We start from the raw sequence: 25451 nt of genomic DNA, 5'->3' as shown, positions 1-25451 counted from the left end.
ACGAATATCTTCCGACCAAAAAGGGGTTCCAAGGTGTTTTAAAATGGCAACAACTCGATCAAGATATGACACAATTAAAAGCTTCGTGTGAGTTGCGTTCTGTTTCTGTTTTTTGCTTTTACGTTACTTCCGATCGTTCGAATACCAACCGTCAATAAGCGCAGCCTTCCTATGAATGGCTGTAGAGTTTTCACCGGACCACAACCGGCGAAAAAAAATTGGTCTTCAGTGCAAAGTTGGGCAAGTGTAGCCAGAGACGAAAAGAAACTTCAATATCCTCGTAAAATTGTGTTAATCATCCAACATACATACGTTTGCATACGTTAAGTGAATAAGTTGGAATTGGTCGTCGTTGTGGGAGATATACAAAACTGAAAATCGTGTACGGGACAAAAGAAACAAACAGGTAGCAACACTGAGCGTTGCGAAGCAAAAGGAAGCTTGGCTCAGCTGCTGCTGATTTGCGTCGTACCGCGGCACCGGAGCGCTAGGATTTCCGTTTTATTTAATTGATGTGACCCTGCTGAGTGGAAGCAAAAAGAATAGTACAACGCTAGCGACATGTTTTCATCCAAAAAAGATATTGATCGCCACGTGAAAACGTCGTTAAACAAGCTGCCGGAAAATGAGGTAAGAGTCCTTGACGCCGAGAAGCCCTTTTCCTGTGCCTTTTTTCCTCGCGTCACAAACACATTCGAGAAGGTTCAGGATTTTGTGTTGTTGCGAAAAGAAAAATGAACGGAACTAAAAGGAATGTGAGCCTTAAAATCGGCCATCGCATGATTTTCGGCCAAAGCGTTGTGCGAGTCGTGCTAAAGTATCGCAATTTGTCGTAGCGCCTCGGAACTGACATTGAGGTTAGGCTTCGCTGCGTGAGGTGATTTGCCGCGAGAATGCGTCGATCTCTGATCTGTCAATTAGTTACCGGACAATCAACTCATCCTTATGAATTCCTCACCATTCACGCTACTTATGGCCAGAAAGTATTGATTTAACTGATTTTAAATTATTTTTCCCATTTGTTTGCTTGTCATTCTGCAGCGCTATCTCCGGGGATTGGTAATAGCAAGACAGTACTTTAAACTGAATGAATATGCGAGCGCCGAGCATTGGCTGTCCTGTTACTTATCGGTCCAGGAAGACAGCGCCCCGGCACACAAACTACTGGGCCAGTGCTACGAGAAACAACGCAAGTATGACCGGGCCGTCACGTCCTACCAGCGCTCGTTGCAGCTCGACTCAAAGCAAACCGGACTGATCACCGACGTCTGCAAGTTGCTGCTGGCGGATGACAATCTAAGCAAGAACCTGGCGAAGGCGAAGCATTGGTGTGATTTGGCCGAGTCTGAGCGCATCAACCACGAGGCCGTGCTGAATCTAAAGTTGAAGGTGGCCAACAAAGATACCAACGGCAGCGATCAGCCACTGGTCAAGGACATCATACTGCGGGAAATAATCGCCCGGCCGCTCGAGCCGGCGTTGCGTGTCCGGTTGGTCGACCACTTCCTCGAGGAGCGCAAGCTGGACGAAGCTTTCAAGTACTGCTTCGATTTGGAGATGAAATTTTCCGAAACCTTTCTCCAGTCGACCGAGTGGACCAATGGCGTCGCTAAGATGCTGTCCAAATACACGGAATCAGCGACCGGTGGTGGTGTGGCGCCAAAGAATTGGCACTACTATCTGTTACAGGCGATCGTCCTCGATCGGCAAATCTATCTCAATCTACTGGCCGACTCGACCATGGAGTCGATCAAGCGAAGCAACATGAAGGAAATCGCGCACAGGCTGTACGACCTCGATCAGACCCTGCGTCAAGTGGCGGACAAGGGTCGGAACGCTGCGCCCCAGACGCAGTTGGCCGATGAGTATCTGCGCCACTATCGTGGCCAACTTCTGCTCTATTCGGCTTCACTGTTGTTCAAGGGTGCACAGGATGCGGCTGCCGGTTCGGGTTCGGTGCGTGCACGAGATACGACGCGAAAGTGTCTCGCGTTGCTACTGCTGGCCTATCAGTGCGGCGTACCGAGCCCGGATGAGGTGTGGTTGAAGCAGAGCAGCGAGGTAGCTCGCCAGGTGATGGCTTTCTGGAACAAACAGGCCGCATTTCGGTGTTGCCAAGCTGGTGCAACGGTGCTGTCGTGCGTCGACGAAAGTATGGACGCATCGGTGTTGGCCCAAATACAGAGCGTCACTGAGTCGAAAGTCTGGACGACGGTCGATGATCTTATGAACCAGGTGAGTTTGGATTGAAGGATCTTGTGCTGCGAACAGTTATGAAACTAAAAGAATTCCTTTGTTTCAGATTCGCCAACTATGTTCCGATGCGGGGTGGAGGAAAACCGTATTTCGTTCGCTGCATCCTTCTGGCGATTCCGGTTCGAAGGCATCGGCCGCTTCCTACTTTGTGCAGAACGGAACCGCGTTTGGTGAACCGCAGTACGTGCTGCCGAAACGGGAGGAGCTCGACCTGTACCTCGAGCTCGCTCAGTCTCTCTTTCCTTCGTCGTTGCCGTATCTCGTCTATCTGGGGCTTGCGATGGGTACCGAAAACTTGGCCGACCTGCGCTGCCGAGCGTTTCCGAGGCTCAACTTTTCCACCAACAACCTGGACAACTGCAACCTAGAAACTCTGAACCAGCTCGATATGGATTCATTCCTCTACTGCTCCATTTTGGTAGCGCGCAGCAACCTGGACAGCGAGCGTCACCATCAGCAGCACCGCTTGGGAACTGGAACCGAGCGGCCCGGTTTTCTGCCGGCGGCCAATCTCATACCGTTGCTGTGCGAAGAAAACAAAATCGACTGGTGGTGCACGGCGTATCATCTGATCCGCAGCAGTACGGCGAAGGATGCGGCCCTGAGCGTGGCCGAACAAAAGCAGCTTCTGCTGCACGGTTTGCAGGCGGTTCGCGGAACTGGAGCGCCACTGAGCGATGCGATTGTGTTGCTTCATTTGGGGCAAATTCTTGCCAAACGCGCGATCGGTAGCGGATCGTTACTCGCGCCCGAGGAACGACGCCACGTTGAGGGTCGGGCCGAGGCCGTCTACCGTGCCGGGGTGCTCCTGTGGAAGATTCGCAGTGAATCGAGTGCTCCTCCTGCGTCGACCATGTTCTTCCGCTATGGGTTCGAGTCGTACGAGTGCCACCAGGAGACGGTAAAACTGGCGGAAACCGCAGTCACCTTTCTGGCCGGCACCTACTTCAAGCACGGTCGGCACCTAGAATTTACGCAAGACTTTGCCGGTATCGCACTCCCATTTGCGGCCTACTTCCGGGCGGAAGCGTTCAAGAAGCTGGACGAATCGAACCATACACCTCTGAAGGTGAAGAAAATGTACGCCGAGCGGGCCCGGGAGTGCATCAGACAGACCCAGCAGTATCTTGGGCTGCCGTACGTCGACCGCAACCATCCGCTCAACCACGTGGTGCAGAGTGAAATGAAACGTTTGTGCTTCGCAAACGATTCGTTGGATGGCACACTCAACACATCGGCGAACGGTGCCGGCGCGGGGGACGAAAGCGATCACTTCCAGTCGTTCACCTCCGCGGTGACGGTCGCTGGCAACGGTAGCAGTGTGATCCGTTCCGAGCGGGAAACAGTGACAGCTGTGGCGACGGCCGCCGCAACCGCTTGCCTCTCGAAGACCAACGAACTGGAATCACTTATCCGGCAAATGATGGAGACGCTTACGTTCGTGAAGGAGGACGTGCTTAGCATTCGTAACGACATGGGTGATATGCAGGATCGGCTGGTCAAAATCGAGGAGAACATCTACCGTAAACCGACCGAAGCGGGAGCAAGCAAAGTAGGCGGCGGTGGGGCTGGCACTGTCACTGGCGGCGATGATCCGGCGACCGTAAGTGCGACGGCAGCAGCGGCCGCCGCAGCACTGCAAGCCATGAACGAAATGTATCTGATGGATGAGTTGCAGAACTCGGCCGCGGCCGCAGCTGTCTACCATCATCAGGTGCAGGCAGCAGCAGGTCGTACAGCCGGAATGGGCTTATCACCGCAACCAGCACTACCTTACGCGGCGCTCTATGGGGCAGCGGCCTATCCGGCGTACTTGGCGCAGCAGACGCCGCCATCACATCAGGTTCAGTCGCAGCATCAGCAGTCACCAGCGCAACAGCAGCAACTGCTAACCTCTCGCGGTCCCCTTGGAGTGCCCGTTGGAGCTTCGCCGCTACACGGCTATCAGCAACCGGAACAGTTGCTGGCAGCGGCCAATTCGCAGGCAGCTGCTGTGGCTAGTGCCTACCATTCGATTCCACAAAATTATCCGCAGCCACCGTTGGTCGTTCCACCGGTGATGCCACCGGTAGGCGTTGCGCAAACCTCTACACCAAACGCCTCCCTGCAGAAGGGCCCCGGGGGCACTGGTGGCGCGGGCGGCTTGTCGATCGAACAGTCTCTGCAAACACCGTCGCTGCTAACGAGCTGGAACAGCGCGTATAACGGGGCTCCGGCGACCTTTACGAACCCGTCGGTGCCGGGCCCGATCACACCACCGGCCACCGTTTCTTCCCATCATGCCCATCATGCGCCGGCAGAGAAGGGTGGCGCTCCGGTGAATGTGGTTATCACCAGCTCGGACCCATTGCCACCGCGGGGCCCGCCGGCACACAGCTCTTCATTCGCAGCCGGGGGCTCAGTCACGCAGCCGACTTACAGTGTGACGATTCCGCCGCAGCACATCAAACACAGTGCCACGGGTGGAAGCATCGGTCAGGGCACGACGGCGGCTTCCACAGCGAAGTTGGAAGCGATCTCACCTCCGATAGCGAAGCCTCTAGCGGCCAACGTCGCCGCCGCCAACAACAACACATCTTCCCCGTCGTTCTTTGCGCAGGCCGTAAGTTCTTCGCCGACGGTTAAATCCTTGCTGGCGGGAGGTGGCTCTGTGAACGCGGGAGCCAACAACGACGATGACGATGATGATGTAAAAAATATTTCCGGCAGTGTCGAGTATGATCCGCGGCCAGACTTCCAGCCCATCATTCCGCTTCCGGATGAGATCGTGGTGCGGACGGGTGAGGAGGACGAGGAACAGATCTTCACTGGCCGCTCCAAGTTGCTCCGCCTGGTCGATCGCGAGTGGAAAGAGCGGGGCCTGGGTGAACTGAAGATTCTCCGCTCAAAGACCGACCTAGCCAAGTACCGGATCGTGATGCGCCGGGAGCAGATTCACAAGATTTGCGCCAACCACTACATCACGCCCGAGCTCATCATCAAGCCGATGGAGAAGCGCAAGGAGTGCTACATCTGGGCAGCGATGGACTTTGCTGACGAGGAGCCACGGAAGGAATCGTTCTGTGCCCGGTTCGGTACGGCCGAGCTCGCGAAACAGTTTTACGACGCGTTCGTCGCGGCTCGCGATGAGGTTGCCCGCTTGAGAGCGAGTGACCCTGGTGCTGCCGGCGGTCCGCCAGCGGCAGCACAACCACCACCAGCGACCGTTCCTACAAGCTTTGCTTTCAGTGCACCCAAGACGGCCGGAACGGTGGGAAAAGCGACCACACCCACGACGGTAGCCGCCGCTACGGCAAAGAAGGATCCTGTCGCTCCATTCGGAGAATTTACCTTTGCGAAGAACTACACACCGCCAACCGTCGTCACGGGAACGAAAGGAACTGGAGTGAGCGAACCGGCGGCCGCTCAAGGTGGTGCCAGCAAACCGAGCCCGTTTGCATCGTTCACGTTCAAGGCCCAGACAACGGGCGCTTCGACCGTCGAGGGCATTTCGTTTGGTATTGGCGGAACTGCGGGTGGCGGCGTTGGTGCTGCATCCAGCAAACCGCCCGCTAGTGGGTTCGGCGATGCGTTTAAACCAAAATCGGGCACCTGGGACTGTAGCGGGTGCTACGTAAACAACAAAGCGGATGCCACTCATTGTCTGGCCTGTAACGGGCCGAGGGATCCTTCCAAGCCGGATGAGGGCTCCGCAGGAAAACCAAAGGGAGGCTTGTTTGACAATCTGGCCACGGCGGGAGGAGGTAGCAAGTTCACGTTCGGTATGCCACAGCCGGTGGGCACGCCACCGGCACCGATTACCTTCGGGGTCGCTCCCGGTGCTGTCACTAAAAAGCCACCGGTAGAGCTGGATTCGGTAAAGACAACCACGGCCGCCGCCGCCACCGGGTTTGGTGATAAGTTTAAACCGAAACCCGGCGCATGGACCTGCGGCGGTTGCTATCTCTCGAACGGGGCCGACGTGCTGTACTGCGCCAGTTGCGAAAGCCCGAAAGACGACACGGTGCCGAAGAAGTCCGCCTCCGGCGGCAATGTTGGCGGGTTACTGAAGGCAGCCGACACGATGCCCAAGTTCAACTTTACCGCTGGCGGTGGCTTTACGTTCGGTGTTCCTGCCACCACTGGCACATCAAGCGTTCCCTCGAGTACGACTACTTCTTCCGCGCAACCCGCACCGCCCGTCTTCGGGTCCACGGCCGGTTCCGAAGGCTTCATGTTCGGGGCAGGGGCAAGTCCTCTCAAACCACCGCGCGGCTCGCAATCATCATCGGAACCGGTGGCCAAACCGGTGTTCAAGTTCGAGCTTCCTACACCGGCCGGTGGACTATCGTTCGGTTCGAAGTTGATCGCACCGACGGCCACGGATAAGGCGCCTACGGTGACGGGCGTCGAAACGATAAACCCGGCGTCGAAGGTGGAACCACCGGAGAAGGCCACCTTTGGATTTGTGTTTAAACCGAAATCGCCCGGCCGTACACTGAGCACCAGCTCGGGCGGCGGTGGTGCTGCCGAAGGTGCCGATGATGATGGCACCGGCGGTGCCGGAGGTGACAGCAGCATTACAGAGGAGGAGAACAACACCTACTTCGCGCCAGTCATTGCGCTGCCGGATAAGGTATGTGCGGTTGTTCAAGCGCCAAGGGGCGCCTCTATGTGCCACTGGTAGTTGTTATTCATTTCGATCTCATCCGTTCACTGTAGGTCGACGTGAAGACGGGCGAAGAGGACGAGGATGTCCTGTACTCACACCGGGCCAAATTGTACCGATTCGTCAGCTCGGAGTGGAAAGAGCGCGGCATTGGCGATGTGAAAATATTGAAGCACAAAACTACGGGAAAACTGAGGTACACGATCGCTGGTGCCACACGCCTGGTGCTATGGTCTGGAGACTGAGGTTTAAACATGTCTCCCTGTCGTTTGCTTTTAGGATGATCATGCGCCGTGAGCAGGTGCTGAAGATCTGCCTCAACCATGCCCTGACCGAGGATGTGTGCTACTCAAAGAAGGACGAAAAATCGTGGCAGTTTGTGGCGAATGATTTCTCCGAGGGCACGTTCGAGTTGATGAACTTCTGTTTGCGCTTCAAATCCGTCGACATTGCGCAGGAGTTCCGCGATGCGATCACCGATGCGCTGAGCGGGAAGCTCACTCCGAGCGGTGGCAAAGCGTCGCCCGGCACTGTCGCGGTACCTGCCGAGCCGCGGGATAGTACCATAAACACCACCACGTCCCCGTCGGGTGATTTCAATTTCTCCAAACTGAGCGACATATCGTTGAACGAACGCGAAACGCTCGAGAAGCTGAAGCTACCGTCCAACTTTTTGGACGCTCCGGCCGTCGCTTGCAGCGGCTGCCGGGGTTGTGATGTGGAGGCGTTCACGTTTCCGGTCGTCGACGGCAGCAAGCTGACAAACGAATCCCCGGACGATAGTCCGCTACCGATCGACATCCGGAACGTGGCACCGCTTCCGTCGCAACACTCGACACCGAAGAAAGCAGTGAGCTTCGGGACCGCTCCCGTCCCCGGTGTTGGTAATCTGTTTGGTAGTTTGACGTTCGGAGTGCCACCGGCATCAACTGGTGGAGTCACAGGAGGACCCCAGCTTACAGCCAGCACCAAAACGAGCAGCTTCTTAGCGGCAGAGCAGAAAGTATCGGGAACGATGAAACCTTCGCTGACACCATTCCTTGCACCGAATACGATCTTTGGTGGTGGACAACCGGCTGCTGCTGGTGCTGCACCGGCCACCGGTGAACCGACCTCACAAGCCGGTGGTGGTAATAAGCTTATTTTCGGAAGTAAGTGCCCAACAGCGATCGTGAGAAACGCGATAATACTTAACACGGTCCACTTTCAGGTTCACAAAGTGGCGTTGGCTCGGCCTCGGGCGGTTCTGGTGGTTCCATCTTTTCTGCCTCCCTGAACACCACACCAAAGACATCGTTCGTGCCAGCGCTGCCATCGTCTACCGGCGTCGCTGCGCCCACCGAAACGAGTTCCACTACGACGGAGGAGGATAAGAGCGCTTCTGATGTGGGTGCCACAACGAACACACCGACACCGTTGATACAGCAGGCCTCCCTAAGCACAACCTCCCCAGCTGATGCGGGGGGCAAGCTATTCGGCGCTATCAGCTTCGGAGGTGGTACCACGACGCCGGCACCGTTCGGATCCATTGGCACAAAGAGTATCTTTGGGGGTACAACAACCACTGCTCCCTCTACGGCAACTGCTCCGTCGAACCTTTTCGGCAGTGTGGTCTTCGGCGGCTCTAGCGATTCGACGCCGAAATCAATTTTTGGTGGCAGCGTTGGTGCAGCTCCTAACGCGTTCTCGTTCGGCGGTCCTGCCAAACTGCCCGAGGGAAAGGTAGCGTCTACACTCATAACCCCCACGGCAAAGGACGCTCCGCCAGTGCTCACGATGGACGGCGGTGTGAGTTTTGCCGATCTGGCCAGCAGCAGCCCTTCGGGCTTTGGTAGCTTCAAAAAGTTCGACGATGCCAAAACCGGGAGTGCCGGTTTCGTGGGGCTAACGGTGAAGGAAGATTTCTTTTCACGCTCAGCCGCCAGCAAACTCAACAGCAGCGCGGACGGCACCCGCAGTAATGGTAACGCGGACGCGGGCGGTACTGGTGCTGGTGGCGGCGGAGGAGAAACGGCAGGGGATGAAAACTACGATCCGTACTATGCACCGGTGATACAGCTGCCGGATGAGATTGAGGTGCGCACGGGCGAAGAGGAAGAGACCAAACTGTTCGGCGACCGCGCCAAGCTGTATCGATACGATTCCGACACGAAGGAATGGAAAGAACGAGGTAAGCGAAGGCGGCACGTGGCCTAACAAGGGCCGGGGGCGTACTGAGCGGTGCTGCAGTCACAGATATCGGTTAGTTGCGTTCGTTCTCACGCTTCTCTTTCATCGCAGGTGTTGGTGAGCTAAAAATTCTGCACCACCCGGTGCGAAACACATACCGGCTGTTGCTGCGCCGCGAGCAAATCTACAAGCTCGTCCTCAATCACGCCATCGGCGCCGACCTGGCCGTGACGCCAATGAACAACTCGGGCAAAGCGTTCGTATGGGGTGCACTGAACCATGCCGATGGTCCTCCCCAGCTGGAGAAGCTGGCTGTGCGCTTCAAGAACGAAACGATCGCCGACGAGTTCCGACGAATGCTGGAGAGCTGCCAAGAGAAGCTGCGCTCCCGGCCAGATCTCGAGCCGGATCAGGACTAATAGAGGGCGCATAATCGACGATGAGAGAGAGAGAGAGAGGACCGTTGCAGGGACCCTTATGCTACGATCAAAACGATACACCGCCGGACAGGAATCTATTACACCCGTAACGTGCGTTTTATTTATAAGCTTGTTTCTGGGCCCTTATCGCCACGCTCGCGCTGCACCGGTTCTTTTGCTCATCCGCCGCCGTATCAAGAAGACAACTTAGCGTAGAAGGTGCGATCCAGTTAGAATTTCCTGTTGCCGTTCTAGGGGTAGCAACGGGTCGTGCAGCGCTCAACGGGCGTTTCTTACATTGATCAATAAGACATAACGAATAACAATAACGTGCTGTGGTGTTATGTTTTTTTTTGTTTTCGTTTATGGTCACCATTGGCTGTGGTCTGAACGTTGCCTGAGACTTATTGGTTCATGGCCTACCATGAAATGGTAGAGAGCCGAGCCGTTTAGCCGCTGCTCAGACAGGTTCTAGCCTGAAGGAAATAAAAAATGGTTACATTTTACTGCTCAGGTGCGAGCTTTACACCGACCTCGCACTCGCATGATGCCGGTCGGTGTAATGTGTTTCTTTTCCTTTATTGTGCTTCACGCACACACTCACTTGTGGAGACGTGTTGTGTAGTGCGTCCAAAAAGGAAAGTCAAAACACAACCACATGCTCGCGTACGCTCTCTTCTGCCCGGTAGAAGAAGTGCAGCAGTACGATCCGCCGCAAGTGATTTTTACCCGACCCGCACTACCACTAGCGCACCGAACCGTCGTCGCGAACTTGTGTTTTCCCATCCAATGTGTGTTATTCTCTGTCGACGCCAGACCTACTTGATTGCGCTTTGTGCCGACGACGACCACATCAGATCATAAGCATCCTTTAGCGGCACAGGCAGGGTTTCTACAAGCTTTGCATCGTTTCCCAAACGCCACTGTGGCGACTGGCCTAGAGCTCAAATCTGTAATAAGCGACGCAGGCACCAAATGTGAGCAAACTGTGTGTGAGCAGCGTTTCCACGGTGTCAGTTGGCAGGTAAGCACTAATTCTACAGAATTTCACTGCCACCGTACACTAGAGAACGGCTTCCGGCCGCTTTGGTGGCCGGAGAGGGCGCTACGCTCGAAAAGCGGTCCTTTTGCCTTCCGTCACAGACCGGCAGGGAACTGGAGCGCGGAGAGGTTGAGAGCGCGCAAAAGAACTACCCATCACTGCGACGGAGTAAAAAGAACAAGGAATCGGAAGCCTCCGTCGAAATGAGCTGGCGGAAGAGGGTTCAGCGTCCGGAAAGCAGGGGACGGCACATAAAAAGGGTCATCGCACGAGAGGAGCTTTCTTTCGTGAAGAAACTTCTTTCACCATAAGCACCCGATAACCTGGTGCCAGGTCGCGTACGCGAGGCCGCAGGTTGCGACGGACGGCGGCATTACCACGGCTCTCCGGGTATGCGGCAGGAGAAAGATAGACAGAGAGCGCGCGAGTGAAAGAGCGCAGCTCGCATGCGTATTTGGTAGTGGTGTGTGGTAGCGAAAAATAGATGCTACAAGCCAGTTTCTGCTACACAAACCAACCCCCTCCTCCCTCGATGGCACCCCCACAAACCGAGCGCTTCCGCTGGCGCTCCGCCTTGAACCGAGATCGGTTCCTTTCTTTTCATTCCCGTGCAACCGGGTTGCCGTTTCCTGGAGTGGAGCGAAAAAGCGTGGTTGAGTTACCAGTGCCCCCGTCATAACGACACTCGACTGAAATCTGAAACAATGCATTTTTCATTTTAGATCTTAAATTACGGCGTCACAAACGCATCACGCAGGCTGTGTCACGGGCCTTGATAAGTGTCACGAGGCGTGCCACTGGAACCGTGCTTGTGCCACCTGCTGATAGGCCAAAAGAATCATCCACACATCGAGCAAATTAAACTGCGTGCGATTCTGCTTTTTTTCGCCAGCGCTCGCACCACTCGAACCACCGGAGGCCAGCGGCGAGCTCCTTTTCACGCTCCCTCATAGCACAAACACACGCACACACGGCCATACGTGGCGCATACGTGTACTTTACGCATCGTATTCAGCCTGTGTGGGTATAGCTTATTTCGCCGTCCGGGATGCAAGAAAATGTACGATTTTCATTCCTGCGTGTGCACTGTTGGGAACAATTTCTTCTCTTTTGCGCGCGGTCCGGTGTGCTTCGTAGGCGCCAGATTGTGTCTTTTCCTTTCGGCACTAACCCGTTCCACCGTTCCGCCCTTTTAGTTTTTACCAAGAACTTAGTGCTTCTTTATTGGATTTTCTATTTTAGTTGAAAGGGACTCCCACGTTTGTGGTGCGGGTTTTGCCACACGTCCGGGCATGTCGTCCGGTGACAACATTGGTAACGCCGAACTAGCTCCAGCTGCTCGTGCTGCGGTTGCTACCACCTCGTCAAAGAAATACGACAAACCAATCAGCACATCGTCTGCTGCCGCCCCTGGCGCCAAAGTAAGCAACGACACCAACAACAATAGCAAGAGTAGCACTGCTGGCACGATGCGCGTGAAGGTTACGGGGGACGATGGAAGCCGCAATGGACCGCCAGCATCCGGAGGACCACCGGCGGCAGTACGATCGGTTGCTGCACCGGTTGCTAGTATCGTGAGCACACCGCAGCAGAAAGTCATAATGTTAGAAAAGCCGTTGGCCAGATCGAAATTTCTCGGAGGAATGCCCGATGGTCGGGTTATAGTGCAAAAACGGGACGGGGTGCCCAAGAACGCGAATGGCGGCCCCTTGCCAAAACCAACAAAACCAACCGATGAACAGCAACGTACAGAGCCTGCTGTGGTCGCCCAGAGTGTTCAACCGGTTGTGTTGTATCACGGTTCAAACGCAAGTAACGGCAGCGGTGCAAGTCCGAGCACCACCAAACATCCGATAACTATCAAAATAATGGTTTCGAAGGAAAGTGTTATCCCTGACAAAGCGTCCATTTCGGGCGCCACTGTCCAAAAAGTGACTGCGGCCAGCGAGAGTGTGCTTTCCAACGGAAATGCTCCCGAAAATGCTGGCGAGCGTCTCGCGTCGTCTACCGAGACATCGTCAACGAACGCACCAAGAACAAACGAGCGCGAAATCGTGAAGCTAGCGAGCGTACTCTCGAAGCAACCGACGTTGCCTGGCGACGACAGTACCAGCGCAGACGGGGAACAAAGCGGCCCCAGTTTTGCCACTGTCGGTGGTGATAACGCACAAGGGGAACCCTTTCAACTCGGGTCGGAATCTGTATCGAAGATGCCACGGGAAATGAAGCAACTGGAGATCGCAACGAAAGCTTCAAAATTTTTCTCCAACGATTCCGCGAACCAGAGTTTGCCTTCGCCACACATTACGCTTCGCTCGAGAGATCGAAGTCGGACAAAATCACCTTCCAACCTGCGACTGTCGACGGCGGCATCCCTAACTCGAGCGCACCTGGACTGCTTTGATGAAGAAGAATCATCAACAAATAGCACAGATACATCGTCACTATCAACGACCATCGGGAGCAACGTTTCAAGTTTACTGAAACGTTACAGCATTGGATCATCGGCCAGCGCCACTCAGCTCATACAGAGTCCTGAAGCACCACCGAAGGTAGGCATTGGCAACAGGGCCTCTTAAAACGATCTGAAATGGTTTTAACCGTTTATTTATTTTTGTAGCCCGGTTCTGATCGGTATTGTTGGAAGTGTAAAAAGCCCAATGTCGTAAATCTAAATGCAAAAAGTGGAATGGTGGCATGTTCAACTTGTCCACGTAGTTTCCACGCGGGATGTATCAGGACCTACTATACAACAGCAGTTTGGCGATGCAACGAGTGCTTCAAAGTGAATCCGCTTGGTCCTAGTGCTGCCTCCAGTAACGCCACCGCTGATTCTATAAAGATGGCGAATTTACAGAAATGTTTGGAATACGCCTTGGTACACATTTCGGAATCCACGAATGGGGTGAGTAATTTTCTTCAAAATGAAGAAAAAGTACAACCGATAAAAGATGCAGTAAGAGTGCAGTGTGCAAATTAAACACTGCTCTGCAGTTGTTTGTAATCGTAGTTGGCCTTGCCAATTGCTATTTTTGAAGCCACCATCGTCGACGGCCATTTTAGTTTTCTCATATGTGTGTCGATCGCTACTTCGGGTTTCGGAAACTATTTCGACGTATATTAGTTTGTTATTATCCTAATTTTCTCACCCTTAAGAGGTTTTCTTCGATTTCAATTTTTCCCCATTTACCATTTACTTGCAGAAACTTTTGTTCAATCCATTCGACAAATCAGCGTACAGTGGGTATGACGAAAAGGTTTCGCACCATGTCGATTTATGCGTAATGCGCAAGCGTAACGACAAACAGCAATATTGCTCTACAGAAGCATTTTTGTCGGACCTGAGCTGGATACAGCACAATATGCAAATTATTGAAGGTAGGTTTTACTAACACTACTTGTTTACTTGTTTGGGAATTGTTTTTGATGATGATTTAAATTTTTATTTTAGCTGAAGATCCGAACTTGATTCAGTGCGCCAAGCAGATGTACAAGAAGGGGAAGAAACAGTTGAGCGAGATTGATCTCTGCTACGAATGTTATATAAACATTCAGTATAACGAGAAGTGGTTCGAGCTGGCCTGCTCGAAGCCTCATGTACTGGTATGGGCCAAACTGAAAGGGTATCCCTACTGGCCGGCAAAGGTGTTTGCAAATGCAAGTCTCGTTAATCAGGTGCTGGTATTGTTCTTTGGAGCACACGATCGGGCCACGATACCGCCCAAGGATTGCTTCCTGTTTTCGGAACAAGACCCGAACAACAAACCTGCAAAACGGCCCACATGGGACACCAGCATGAATGAGGCACGTGCACATATTTCACGCCTAATTGAACGTTTTGGAACGTTCCGATACGCCGAACCCCAAACGCTACTAGATGTGCGCCGAATCGAAGAGTACACGAAAAATATGATTCCCGGTGCGTTCGCTTCCCTTCACCCGACCGTCGAAAGGATTGGAGGTGCTGATGCAGCAATCGGACGGCCACCAGTGGGTAGCGGCGATGGAAGTGAGCCGCATTCCAGTACTGACTGCGCGGCCAAGAGTAAAATAACAATGAAAATTTTGAAAAATTCCGGTAAAGTAGTAGCCATTTCTTCGCTAACAACACCGGAAGCAAGTGGCCCGGCCACGAATATTGAGTTCCCATCTGGGGGCACATCGACGACCGGTGAGAAACTTTCCGACGATACGGCTGGTGGTGGTACCAGCGGATCTCTCAACACTCAATCCACACCACCCGAACCCTCTTCGATTACACGAATAACACGACGAATGTCACGGAAGAGTGTGTCTGCCAAGGAACACGACAGTGCAGAGGAAGACCAATCGGTCGGAGGTACCGGAAGGTTTGTTGAATTGAGAAAAAAAAGAAAGAGCCTTGGCATGATGGACACGGAGAAGCGTTTGGAGCAGCAGCAGCAGCAGCAACAGTCGCAGCCCCGCGAGAGCGACAAAGTAGAATCGCTGTTGATACGACGTAATTCCGCTACCTGGGAAACGGAACCAATTTCAAAGCGCCGTAAATCAACGGTCAAAAATCGCGATCGGTCGAAGACACCTTCTGCCTGCGGTGCGAATCAACAAGAAGAAGGTGACAGCGAAACATCTGAGCATGAAGCGGGGTCGTATGTGACGCGATTGCTGACAACCAGGAAAGAGCCTGAATGTGTCCCCATTGCAGTTGGAAAGCTATTATTGCGTCGTAAATCGGTAGGTCACTGTCTGCGTCCCTCGCCTGACACAGAATCTCCTCCGGTTGATGCTGCAGCTAGCCTTCCCATGGACAACGGTTCGACGATGCCAGGCGCAGTAGATGAGCCACCACTTGGCCCAAGTACCGTTACATCACAATCTGGCACCAGTGATTTGAATACTTTGTTAACGATTGAAACTGATGAGTCACTAAATGTGACAACTGATACAGCACTAGACCCGAATATGACCATTTCGGCCGAAATCAAACAGGAGCCCATTTCAGATTCCGAGGATGGTTTCTCGACGACCGAAGATCTGTCGTCTATGCAGCGGGCAGCGACTGTGACGGACCCTAGAAACATACGTCGGAGCATTTCGACAGACACCTCCAATAGTGCCCAACAATGTACTGTCGATCAGGGCCTGACGAGCGGCAAAGACGACACGCCGGTGCCGCAGTCCCGAAAGAAGTCCAAGGAAGACATCGAATCGTCGATCCAAACGAGTGTGACTGGTCAGCGGGCACGCAAAACTTTCCCTGTTGGCAACAAAAACACGCCGAAGCACGCTGGTAGCAGCGCCACTTCCACTGCAGGTTCGACTGAACCTAAACAGGCTCAAGTTCCCCATATGGTGAACATTCCGAACCCATTGCCTACTTCTCTTGGCAATGGCTTCAAAGCGGATTTCAAGATCACCGGTTCACGGGTCGCTATGGCGGAACCCGGAATCATTGGTCCTGCGGTTTCCATTTTGATGGTATCCAACACCGGGAGCAGCAACGGGTGCACGGTAACACCCGTACCAACGCCAACGACGTCGGCAGTTCCATCACCAACACCGGTGCCGCCAGCTACTGGTGCCCTTGACTCGCCAATCGCCTCCACCAAGGTTGAGCAACAATATGGCGCTTTATCGGAGCGTTTACCAAACGGTACAGATGTCATTGGAGGAACGGACGTCGAATCGTTGGCCAATCTGCGGCCTCCACCACTGCAAGCAAAACCCACTGCGGCTCCAATCCCTGGTAACACGGGCGAGGTGATGGCCGTTTCACAATCTCGATCGGCACCGACGGTTTCGAATTTAGTGGTCCAGGCCTCTGCTCGGGTGAGTGCGAAGGGGGGAAATTCATTCAAATCGGCTAACATTTAGAAATATGGTTTTTTGTTCGGTAGTTTTGTTGTTTTCGTAGACTTTGTTTAAAACAGATCTACCATAATTCACTGTTTTTTCCCTCCCCAGATGGCCGATTACTGTCAACGGTTGTTAGAGGACATGCTGACCGAATTCGCCTCCCAGGGTTCACTGGAGGCGAAGGTGGCTCAGCTCCATTTGAAGCTCGAGAATGCCGAGAAACGGCACCAAGTGGAGCAGGCGAGGCTAACGGAAGAGCATGGTAAGCAGCTAGAAGAGCAGCGGCTGAAACTGGAGCGAGAAAAGGACGCTGCTATGCGCGAGGTGCGCCAGAACGCTGCCGCAGAGAAGGATCGGGCCGTGGCGCTGGCAAAGAAAACGCAATGGTGTAAGCGGTGCCCCAAGGAGGCGATGTATTACTGCTGCTGGAACACCTCATACTGTCACCCGGAATGCCAGCAAAGCGATTGGTCTTCGCACCAGAAAGTGTGTACTCAAGTACAGAACCGTGCCGAGAGACCGGTGGTGGCTAGCGGCAGTACGGTGGCCTCTGGTTCACCCGACAACTCAGGCGCCTCGTCGACCGATGTAATCGTGTTGGACGATTCACCAGTGCGCGCTGGGAGCGCCGGTCGGAAACGACCATCTGCAAGAGTTTCGCCGTCGGCTGGTGCAAAAGCACGTATTATACCAAGAAGTACGTTCAATGGACCCATAACATACCCGAAACCGATACAGATTACCGATGTGGTCGGTAACGCGACCGAAACGGGCGAACGCAGGCATGTGTCTTCCGTCAGTGTTTTGCCAAGCAGCTCCGGGCCAGTAAATGCGACGGCAGTACGCATCACAATGCCAGCGAATCGACCTTTACCGCCAGTGATTGCACCAAGACGATCGATCAGTCAACAAACGGCCGAACGGCCCAAGTCGAACAGCATGCACGGCACCACACATAATAACCCCTATGTGGTAAGTTAGTTCAGTTCGGTTCAGTTTATTTTATTTTATTGATGTATTTTTCGTATTATATTTTTCTCTTTTGTTTCTTTTTCTACATATTCTTTCTTTATATGAAACCACCCCGCCATGTTGTGTACATTCCTTACCATAGCCCATTTGATTTCTTTAATGGCCAGATTCGATGTCGATGTCGAAACTAGTATCCATTTTTCATCATTATTTTCCTTCTATCTTACCGTACGCGTGGACTGGCCGCGAATGTTTTCTCAACAATCTCGACAAAAGCCTGGTGTTTTTTTTATATTCTTAGAGAGAACGGTTGTTCTACAACAATTCGATCGTATCGTTAGACAGTGCGCCATCGAGACTGACGGCCTACACTGTGCTAAGCGCAAACCATACGGGTGCTACCACCGGTGGTGGCCCCAGGGTCTGGAATCAATTCTACTTGCCCTCGACTTCCGACTACAAGCGAAATGATGCCACCCGGCGGGCTGCTCTTCCCAACGGCACGTGAAGGACTTTTTGCGCCGATATTCGGCCTTCATCATCACAATAATAAAAAACACAGAGAGCCGTGCACAGTCCAGCGAGCAAGAAGTAGTGCAATACAGGGGTTGCGGTCGAAGAGGGAGAAAATTAGTTTTACTGTCATAAACTGTACACTAATTGGTTCGAAATAATTTATAAAAAAAATATCTCCGACAAAACCTAGAAGAACAATCTGTGTATTCTCTTTAATGTAGTAACCGAAACGAGTCAAACGCATCTTTTGATTCCAACGGTAACGTTTTGAAAACATCTGCTTTATTTGCCTTAATTTACCTTACTATTGCAAAAGTGCTACTAAGAACTCCAACAGTCCAGGGAAGTGTTGCCCCTAAAATCTCACTCTTATTAAACTGATAACATGCACGATCCTTTTTGTTTCGAATTCGAGTTGATCATTCTTTGAGATGCGGACATTATTCTCTACGTGGTTGAGGGTCTTTGTTCATAAGTACCGATTTGCATGCAGTCTTTTCGCCCTAATGACCTACCTACGGCAAGTTTTGTACTACTAGTCTTCATCTGTCCGCGTAAAGGTAGTGGATTCTCTCTTCGAACTTCCGCCGGCGACGTTTTGCTACGTCTTGTAGCGTCGCACCAGGGCGATGGCGATCTCGGCGATCAGGAATGCGGCGTAAATGGAACCGAGTGCAATGAAATAGTAGCTGAAGACGGTGAACTGTCCGAACACATCCAGCGCAAACCATCCGTCGGCGTCGGTCACCGCGAACGTAAGAAGTGTTTGAAGCGAGAGCGCCACGAGTGTATTGAATCCAAACACGAGCCCGAAACAGTCATCCGCAATGTTTTTCGCAATTTCCGCACTGACGACGGTGATGGCGAATGCATAAAGCACTCCGAATACCATGTAAGCGACATAGGACACGATGAGATCGGCGGTTTCGGTGGCCAGCAGCATCGCACCACCGGCACCCACCGATACGAGCGCTAGCGCGAACAGACTGGTGCGCGGTTGCAGGAACCCACCGTGCAGATAGCCGGCTAGCAGCGATACGATCGCACCGAGGAGGGTCAGGGCGGCCTCGACCGCCCCGTTCCAGATCGCCGGCTGGCTCTCGTCGATAGACTGCCAGAGGGCTTGCACGTAGGCAATGATCTGTATGTAGCCGGCCATGGCCAGTGCGTACCAGAGGCTCCACTGGAGCACGCTACGGTTTGTGTAGGACGTCCGAAAGTGGACCCATAGCAGGACGAACGCTCCGCGCAGCTGGCGTGTTCGGGAGCGAACGGTGCGACTATCATCGGAACGATCGTCGGCAATCGTCGGGCGACGGCTACCGGTGCTGATTTTGTCAGCATTTTCCGCAGAATTTTCATTGGGCCACTCCGCTAGTTGATCGTTTGTCGTCATCTCACTACCGCCGACGGCCGTTGGTGCGAGCGGACGTCGCCGATGAAAGTACATACTAGTTTTAACCGCCGGCAGGAACAGTGCCCACAGCGTGGCACTGATTTGGGCCGCTAGGGACAGGTAGTTGAGCTGCCGGTAGTCCATTGCTTCGAAGTAAACGAGTAGCTGTGCGAGAGTGGCGGCTAAAAAGCGTCCCGAGTAGATGGCGGCCCGTGTGTGCGAGGTCACCTTCTGGAAGTGCTCCCGGTCAACCTTGGCGTAGATGTAGCTAAAGTAAGCGACTTCGGCCGCGCAGTACGTGCCGTAGAATATTTCCAGCACTTTCAGCCCGGTCAGCGTGGATGTCCAGATGAGCATGCTCCACACGATGATACCCGCTACACCGTTGACGACGATGATCGGTTTGTAGCGTAGTAAATCGGTCACCAGAAAGATGACTCCCAGTTGGGCCAGATACGAATACGTTCCGATTGGAAACGCTTCCTGGACGATCTGTTTTGGGAGTAAGAAGCGTCTTATAAATTGGACAATGTCCGCGCGGGCGGTGCTGCGGTCCGGAACCCCCCTGAGGCTCACCTGATTCATCGTGAAATTGCGCCATGGTCCTTCGAGATAGTTAACGATGAACGGTTCGCTTGGCCGGATTTCTTTCAGAAACCCAAACGTGCATAGCAGCAGCGATATTTTCAACCATTCTTGCATCGTCGGGCTGTGGAGAAGAAACGTATTGAGCTCTTATCTGGAAAAAACCAGGATGATGTTAAGCTACTAATAGGGCCAATCAAGGAGAGCGTGTTTGATCTAACGAATGGAGGTAGAAAAGGAATGCGAGTATGTAGGGCCTAGTATCTTCATGATAAGCGCAGGTCTGGGGCAAACACTTTAGTCTCCGTGGTTGCTTATCGTCACAATTCAGGGAAGGCCTGGATGAAATTATCACTATCAGACACAATTGACTGCAGCACCAGACGGCGAAGGCACCGATGTAGACCATGCAATTGATCATTTTCCCTTGATAATTCAATCAACGCAAAGACGTTAGCACACGAGGCCGACAGCACCAGAACCGGGTGGTTTGGACCGGGTGGACAGGTTTGTGGCAAAAGCATTCCATTACAGACCATGATTAAGGTTAGCGCCTATCGTGAAGTGAACAACGACGACACGTGCGCAGTTCACCCTCCACTTTGGGAGAGATATTTAAAAATAACCATTTCAATCTTAATTTGCCCGCTTCTTCCAGAAGTTGTTCTCGATCGGCCAGGAGTTGGCCGTAAGTGGCGTAAGTGAACAATTAGTTCACCGTGCCTTCTCTGTCAGTGATTTGTGGCGAATTGGTTGATTGATTGTGAATTAAAATCGAAAACAATCGCCGCTGGACAAAGACAAATATCTAATCAAGCAATTGGGCGTACAAACGTTCCGCGATTCGAATCCGAAAATCGGCATCAGTCGATGGTGCGCTTATCGACACGTGCAGCGTTTGGGGGCCGGGTTTCGACGGCGCCGAGATATCGAGTTATATTTACGTTAGCATCTGCTTTGATTGATTAGCCGAACAACGGCACGGCCACGGTCATACGGCCGGCACATGCTCCGAATGGAGCCACCAATTAAACCATTCCACCACCGTTGCTTTGATCTTCATTTCACGTATCCATGGCAAACCGTTGTTGACAAGTGTGCAAAGTGTCGCCTATCGCAGTCGCCGCCGATGCTATCATAACGCTCGCATGGGGTTGCAACATTGTGGTCGCCCCAAGAGGCTGGGCACGAAAGGGACAACTCGCTGTGCGCTTAAAACACGCACGCTGATGAAATCGAGATACTCACGGTACGGTGGGCTCGCTCGCCGAACGTAGAGGGCCTGCACTTTTACCGGTGCACTCTGATCACTCTCCGTCTGATCACTCTGTGCCGATGCAAGCGATCCACGTGACAGGAACAATTGGTGTCTCCCCGGCCAAAAACGGCGAACACGCAACAATTGCGCTGCGTTGTTTGGGGGTCTGTCTCACCGAGAACACCGAGAAAATGCACACCGCACCAGCTGAGCGACGAGGAACGACTTGTGAATGGGTTGCGCTCGAATGGGAGGAAGGCCGCGCCATTTGACAGCTCACAAGTATGGTGCAATCATTGGGGCTGGTGGCGGTCGTCAGCGGTCAGCGGTCGGCTCCCTCGGCCCCTCGGCATCGCCTCCGTCCCTGCGTCACTGCACAACTGCACACACGTGCACAGCTGATTTGTTTACGTTTGTTTGCTCTTTCACTTGCAGCGCGAGAGGTTTGTTTGGGTTTGCGGCAATTCTGCCCAGTGCTACTGGAGTTCGATAAGGGAACGATGACTTCACATCACGCGGTAGATAACACTGATTACTCAGTGACTTATTTGCATATTTTGCTTTGATGACGATGGGAGTGTGGTTCAAAAAAAGCAGAACTTCTTTAAGCCGTCACAGTATATACTGTTTTGATTCGATTTATTACGACATTTCACCACAGGATACGTAAGAACATACCAATTTTTATATTTATATGTGTGTCTGTGAGAGAGAGAGGAGGGCCATTTCGTAAATGTGCGCTTACAGATTCCCCCCCACAACCAGCCGTTGCCATTGTGGAGCCTGGCCATCACATAATGTACATACGCGCAGGGCGCACTCGGAACGGTGTGACCTGTGGCCGTTCTTTCTCCGCACCGAGTCCTTCTATTACACTACGCCTACTTTGCACATTTTTCCTTAACTTTAATCGCGATGCTGGATGCCTAAAACTTAACTTTAACATAGTTTAACGGTGTTTCGAAATTGTAGTGCGTTCAAATTGCGACATATTTTGTTTTTCTTTTCTAAGCTTTTTGAATAAATTCCCCGTTGCGATTCGAGAATCACGGGCTCACACAATCACTGGTATCTGTTTCGTTCCTGCATCACTCGTTTGGAGTATGCAAGCAAGCGGTACGTGTGCGCCGCTTCCGATACCCGAAGAGACAGAAAGAGAATTGCTTTGTTTTTTAAGTAAATAAGTTTAAGAATTCAATATGGCAAATTCGTCAGTGGTCACTTTGTGGTGGTGGTAGATAAATAGGCGAGTGTTAACACGAGAGATGATAGTAATGAGTTACGAGAGATGATAAATAATAGTAGCACAATGTATGCACAGAAAGTATCGGTAACGTAGCTCTATGCAGACGGCGGGACAGGATCCGTTGCAATGTGTAGCCGAACCTCTGTACCCGCAAAAAAAAAAACAGTAGAATAGGACAGTCTTTTACGACACACCGAACCAAACAAACCGCAATGCTGTTGCGTTGCTAATCTCACACGGCACGGCAAACTATAATCCTTCAGCGCATCTCAGTTCGTGGTCAGTTAGTCAGTCAGGTTGTGTGTGCGTCTGCCACTCCGCCACTACGGTACCGTAGCTCAGTGACGCTCCGCGTGTCCCTGCTTCAGGGCCGTCGGGTCATCGTAGTCACTTACTGCAAGAGAGAACGAAATCGAAACAAGGAGTGAATGACCATTAGTGGATCGCTCCGGAGGTTTAGTTACGATGTACGGTACCATCTTCCTCCTCGGCCTCGTTCCCGACCAGATGCAAGTCTTCCATCTCGTTCGGATAGTTGTCCCCTTCCTTCCCGTGATCGTGGGCAATTTCGTTGATCAGCTTGTCACCCATCCGATCGATGACGGCCGCTTTGCTTTGGTCGGCCGCAGCGCCGCCATTGTGCTTTGGCCTTCCGCGGTGTGCGGCTCCCGGGATAACGTCGTTGTACTCGAGCTGCTGATCGAGCAACGGGTTGCCACCGAACGGGGCTTTGTTGCCATTATTATTTCCATTATCGTACAGATTGGTGTCCTCCTCGGCAGCATTCACATTTTCGTTGCCACCCATTAGCTGCTCATCGTTGGCCGCCCCCGGAGCCATCCGATCGGGCCCATCGCCATCGAGCGCATCTCCTTCCTCGCGCCTTACACCACCCTCGTTATCGTGCTCCTCGTGAGCACCGTTATCCGCCTCCGGGTTGCCCCCGGCTCCGTTCATAAAGTTGAGATCACCATGCCGACCGTCGGACGGACTATGCCGGATGTCGGATTTCCCCTTCTTCTTCGCCGCACCGCCCCCACCTGTCGACGGGGCGGCAGCCGCTGCGGCCACATTGGCGTACCGATTGTCGAGCACGTTTTCGCTCCTGTTTTCGTCCAGCTCGGGCATCATATCCGGAAAGGGTACGATTCCTTCCGGGACGGGTTTCGTGTGGCGATTGGCGAGCGGTTTCCGGACGGCCGAACCGGACCCACGCGTAGCGCTCCGATTGGGAGCCGCTCCGGCTCGCGAAGCCACGGTCGTTGTGGTGGAGGTGCTGTTACTTGTACCCCTAGCCACCACCATGGTTCCGCCACCACCAGCTGGTGGCCCACCGTTTCGCTTGCTGGAATGCTCTGCCACCGGAAGCACTGTCGGGGCGGCCAGTATCGGCAGCTGTAGATTACGGTCCGAGGACGATCGCTTGCCGGCACCGCCGGGTACGGATGTGGAAGTTTTCATCAACCGTGGCTCCTGCAACACATTGGCATTATCGGCCGCGACCGCTGGCAACGGTTTCGGTATGATCTGAAAGTTTTCCACAGAATTAATTATTCCACCATCGAGCGCCGGCTGCTGCTGGCCTCCAGCATGGCCGCCCGCGGGGTTAACATCCGGTGGTTCCCTCCGGGTACCGGTATGCCACCGCGGACTGCGGGCTTCCGGCCGCACTTCGGGCGCGGGAACTTCGAACGGGTTGGCGATGACGCGCGTTTCCTGTTCTTCGGAAGCCTGCGCCGCAGCACGGTTGTTAGTACCAAGGGGAGAGGAAGAAGAGAGAGAGCTACCCGACACCGTGGACCCAGAAGAAAATGTGGTGGTGGTGGTAGTGGAGCTGGGAGGGCCAGCTGGGCCGGAGGTACGGTTTCTTAACGCTACCGGAATGCGATAACGGTCGTCACTCACTGGTAGCTGCTCGTTAAAGCTGTGTGCCGGAGCTGCCGATCGGCTGGAGAGCGCTTCAAGCACATCGCGGTAGCGGTGGTGTTGCTTTGGCAACTGATCTGCAGACAGTTTGCACCGCTCAAAGTAGTGCGTGTTTTCCTTCTCCATTTTGGTGGCCAAATCGCGCAGCTTTTCGATAATCTGATCCTTGTAGGACAGCTGTTGCCGGAGCGTTGCTTCGAGATTAATTTTGTCATTCTTTAGCTGCTCCAGTTGTGCCTTGGGGGGAGTGACAGAAAAAAGGGAAATTCCAATAACACGCAAGAGTATCGGTGCATTCCGATGCTCCCTACCTTCAGGTGTTCTACATCGTTGGCCGACTCGTGCTGGTAGCGGTGCACCTTACCTTGCAGCTCGGATACTTTCAATCGCAGCGAGTTGATTTCCTCCGACTGCTGCTTCTTGCTGTGGCTACACTCTTCCGTCAGATCGCCCAATTGGCTCTTGACCAGATTGCACTGCTGCTGAAGCGACGCGTACCGGATGTTTGCTTCCATGGACGTCTTACTGTGTTCTTCCTTCTCTTCCTTCGCCTTCTGCTTCAGCTCCTTCCGGTTGGCCTCGTTGATCATGCGCTCGGAGGCGAGCGAGTTCTCCAGCCGCAGTTTCTGGTCGACGACCACTTCCATCTGCGCTTGGACGGATTTTTGCTGCTGCTCGCATCGCAATCCAAGTTGGCGCAACTCATCAAGCTGCTGCTGTGAGTTGTGGAATACCGTCAAAAAGCCCACCATCAGCAGCAGCAGCCCGAGGCAAATCAGCAAACGACTCCGTCCTGCACGGGCCACCATTGTTGCTGGCTTTCGAAACCTGGGAACCTCGGTCACGGTATGCACGGCAGGCCAGTTGTTTGCGCTGTTTTCGGTTCGCAATTCTTCGCAACCTTCTTTCACTTCATGAGGAAATGCTTTTTCTTACGTTCTTGCCCCGTGTTTGTAGCCGACGCCAATTTGCTACACTATCATTTCCCCAGTGCGATTAGTGCGTTCCGTTTCTTCGTTTTCCTCCGTGTTTTCTTTTGCAATGTTGTTGAAATTGTTGAACGCAAACGGAACTGTCATCCGAACTCAGTGGCGTGCGGATCCCGAAGGGGTTGCTTTGAGTTTTTTTTAAACCAAGGAGCGAAAGCAACATCTGCATTACAACAATACGAAAAGCTCTAGCG

The 25451-nt window shown here is 53.2% G+C and overlaps 3 protein-coding genes across 3 annotated transcripts; 1 reads left to right on the top strand and 2 right to left on the bottom strand.

Annotated features, from left to right (window-relative positions):
* The first annotated feature begins 561 nt into the window (after positions 1-561).
* On the top strand, positions 562-9795 carry LOC131208905 (E3 SUMO-protein ligase RanBP2). The gene is made up of 7 exons (XM_058201839.1): positions 562-630; positions 1042-2235; positions 2303-6871; positions 6958-7100; positions 7184-8055; positions 8115-9074; positions 9185-9795. The coding sequence occupies exons 1-7, from the start codon at positions 562-564 to the stop codon at positions 9490-9492; spliced, it is 8115 nt and encodes a 2704-aa protein (XP_058057822.1). The 3' UTR covers positions 9493-9795.
* An 8308-nt stretch (positions 9796-18103) lies between these two features.
* Positions 18104-21244, bottom strand: LOC131210280 (thiamine transporter 1-like). Its single transcript, XM_058203507.1, has 3 exons — positions 21087-21244; positions 19830-19962; positions 18104-19745 (listed from the first exon to the last, which is right to left on the bottom strand). The coding sequence occupies exons 2-3, from the start codon at positions 19953-19955 to the stop codon at positions 18459-18461; spliced, it is 1413 nt and encodes a 470-aa protein (XP_058059490.1). The 5' UTR covers positions 19956-19962; positions 21087-21244; the 3' UTR covers positions 18104-18458.
* A 466-nt stretch (positions 21245-21710) lies between these two features.
* LOC131209476 (uncharacterized) lies at positions 21711-25243 on the bottom strand. Its single transcript, XM_058202554.1, has 3 exons — positions 24580-25243; positions 22819-24505; positions 21711-22736 (listed from the first exon to the last, which is right to left on the bottom strand). Exons 1-3 carry the CDS (start codon positions 25075-25077, stop codon positions 22681-22683), a joined length of 2241 nt encoding a protein of 746 aa, XP_058058537.1. The 5' UTR covers positions 25078-25243; the 3' UTR covers positions 21711-22680.
* Between the last annotated feature and the right edge of the window lie 208 nt (positions 25244-25451).

This window comes from Anopheles bellator, chromosome 2 (assembly GCF_943735745.2).
Source record: "Anopheles bellator chromosome 2, idAnoBellAS_SP24_06.2, whole genome shotgun sequence".
Lineage (NCBI taxonomy): Eukaryota > Metazoa > Arthropoda > Insecta > Diptera > Culicidae > Anopheles > Anopheles bellator.
The sequence above is the reverse complement of the archived record's forward strand: the minus strand, read 5'-3'. Positions and strand labels throughout refer to the sequence as shown.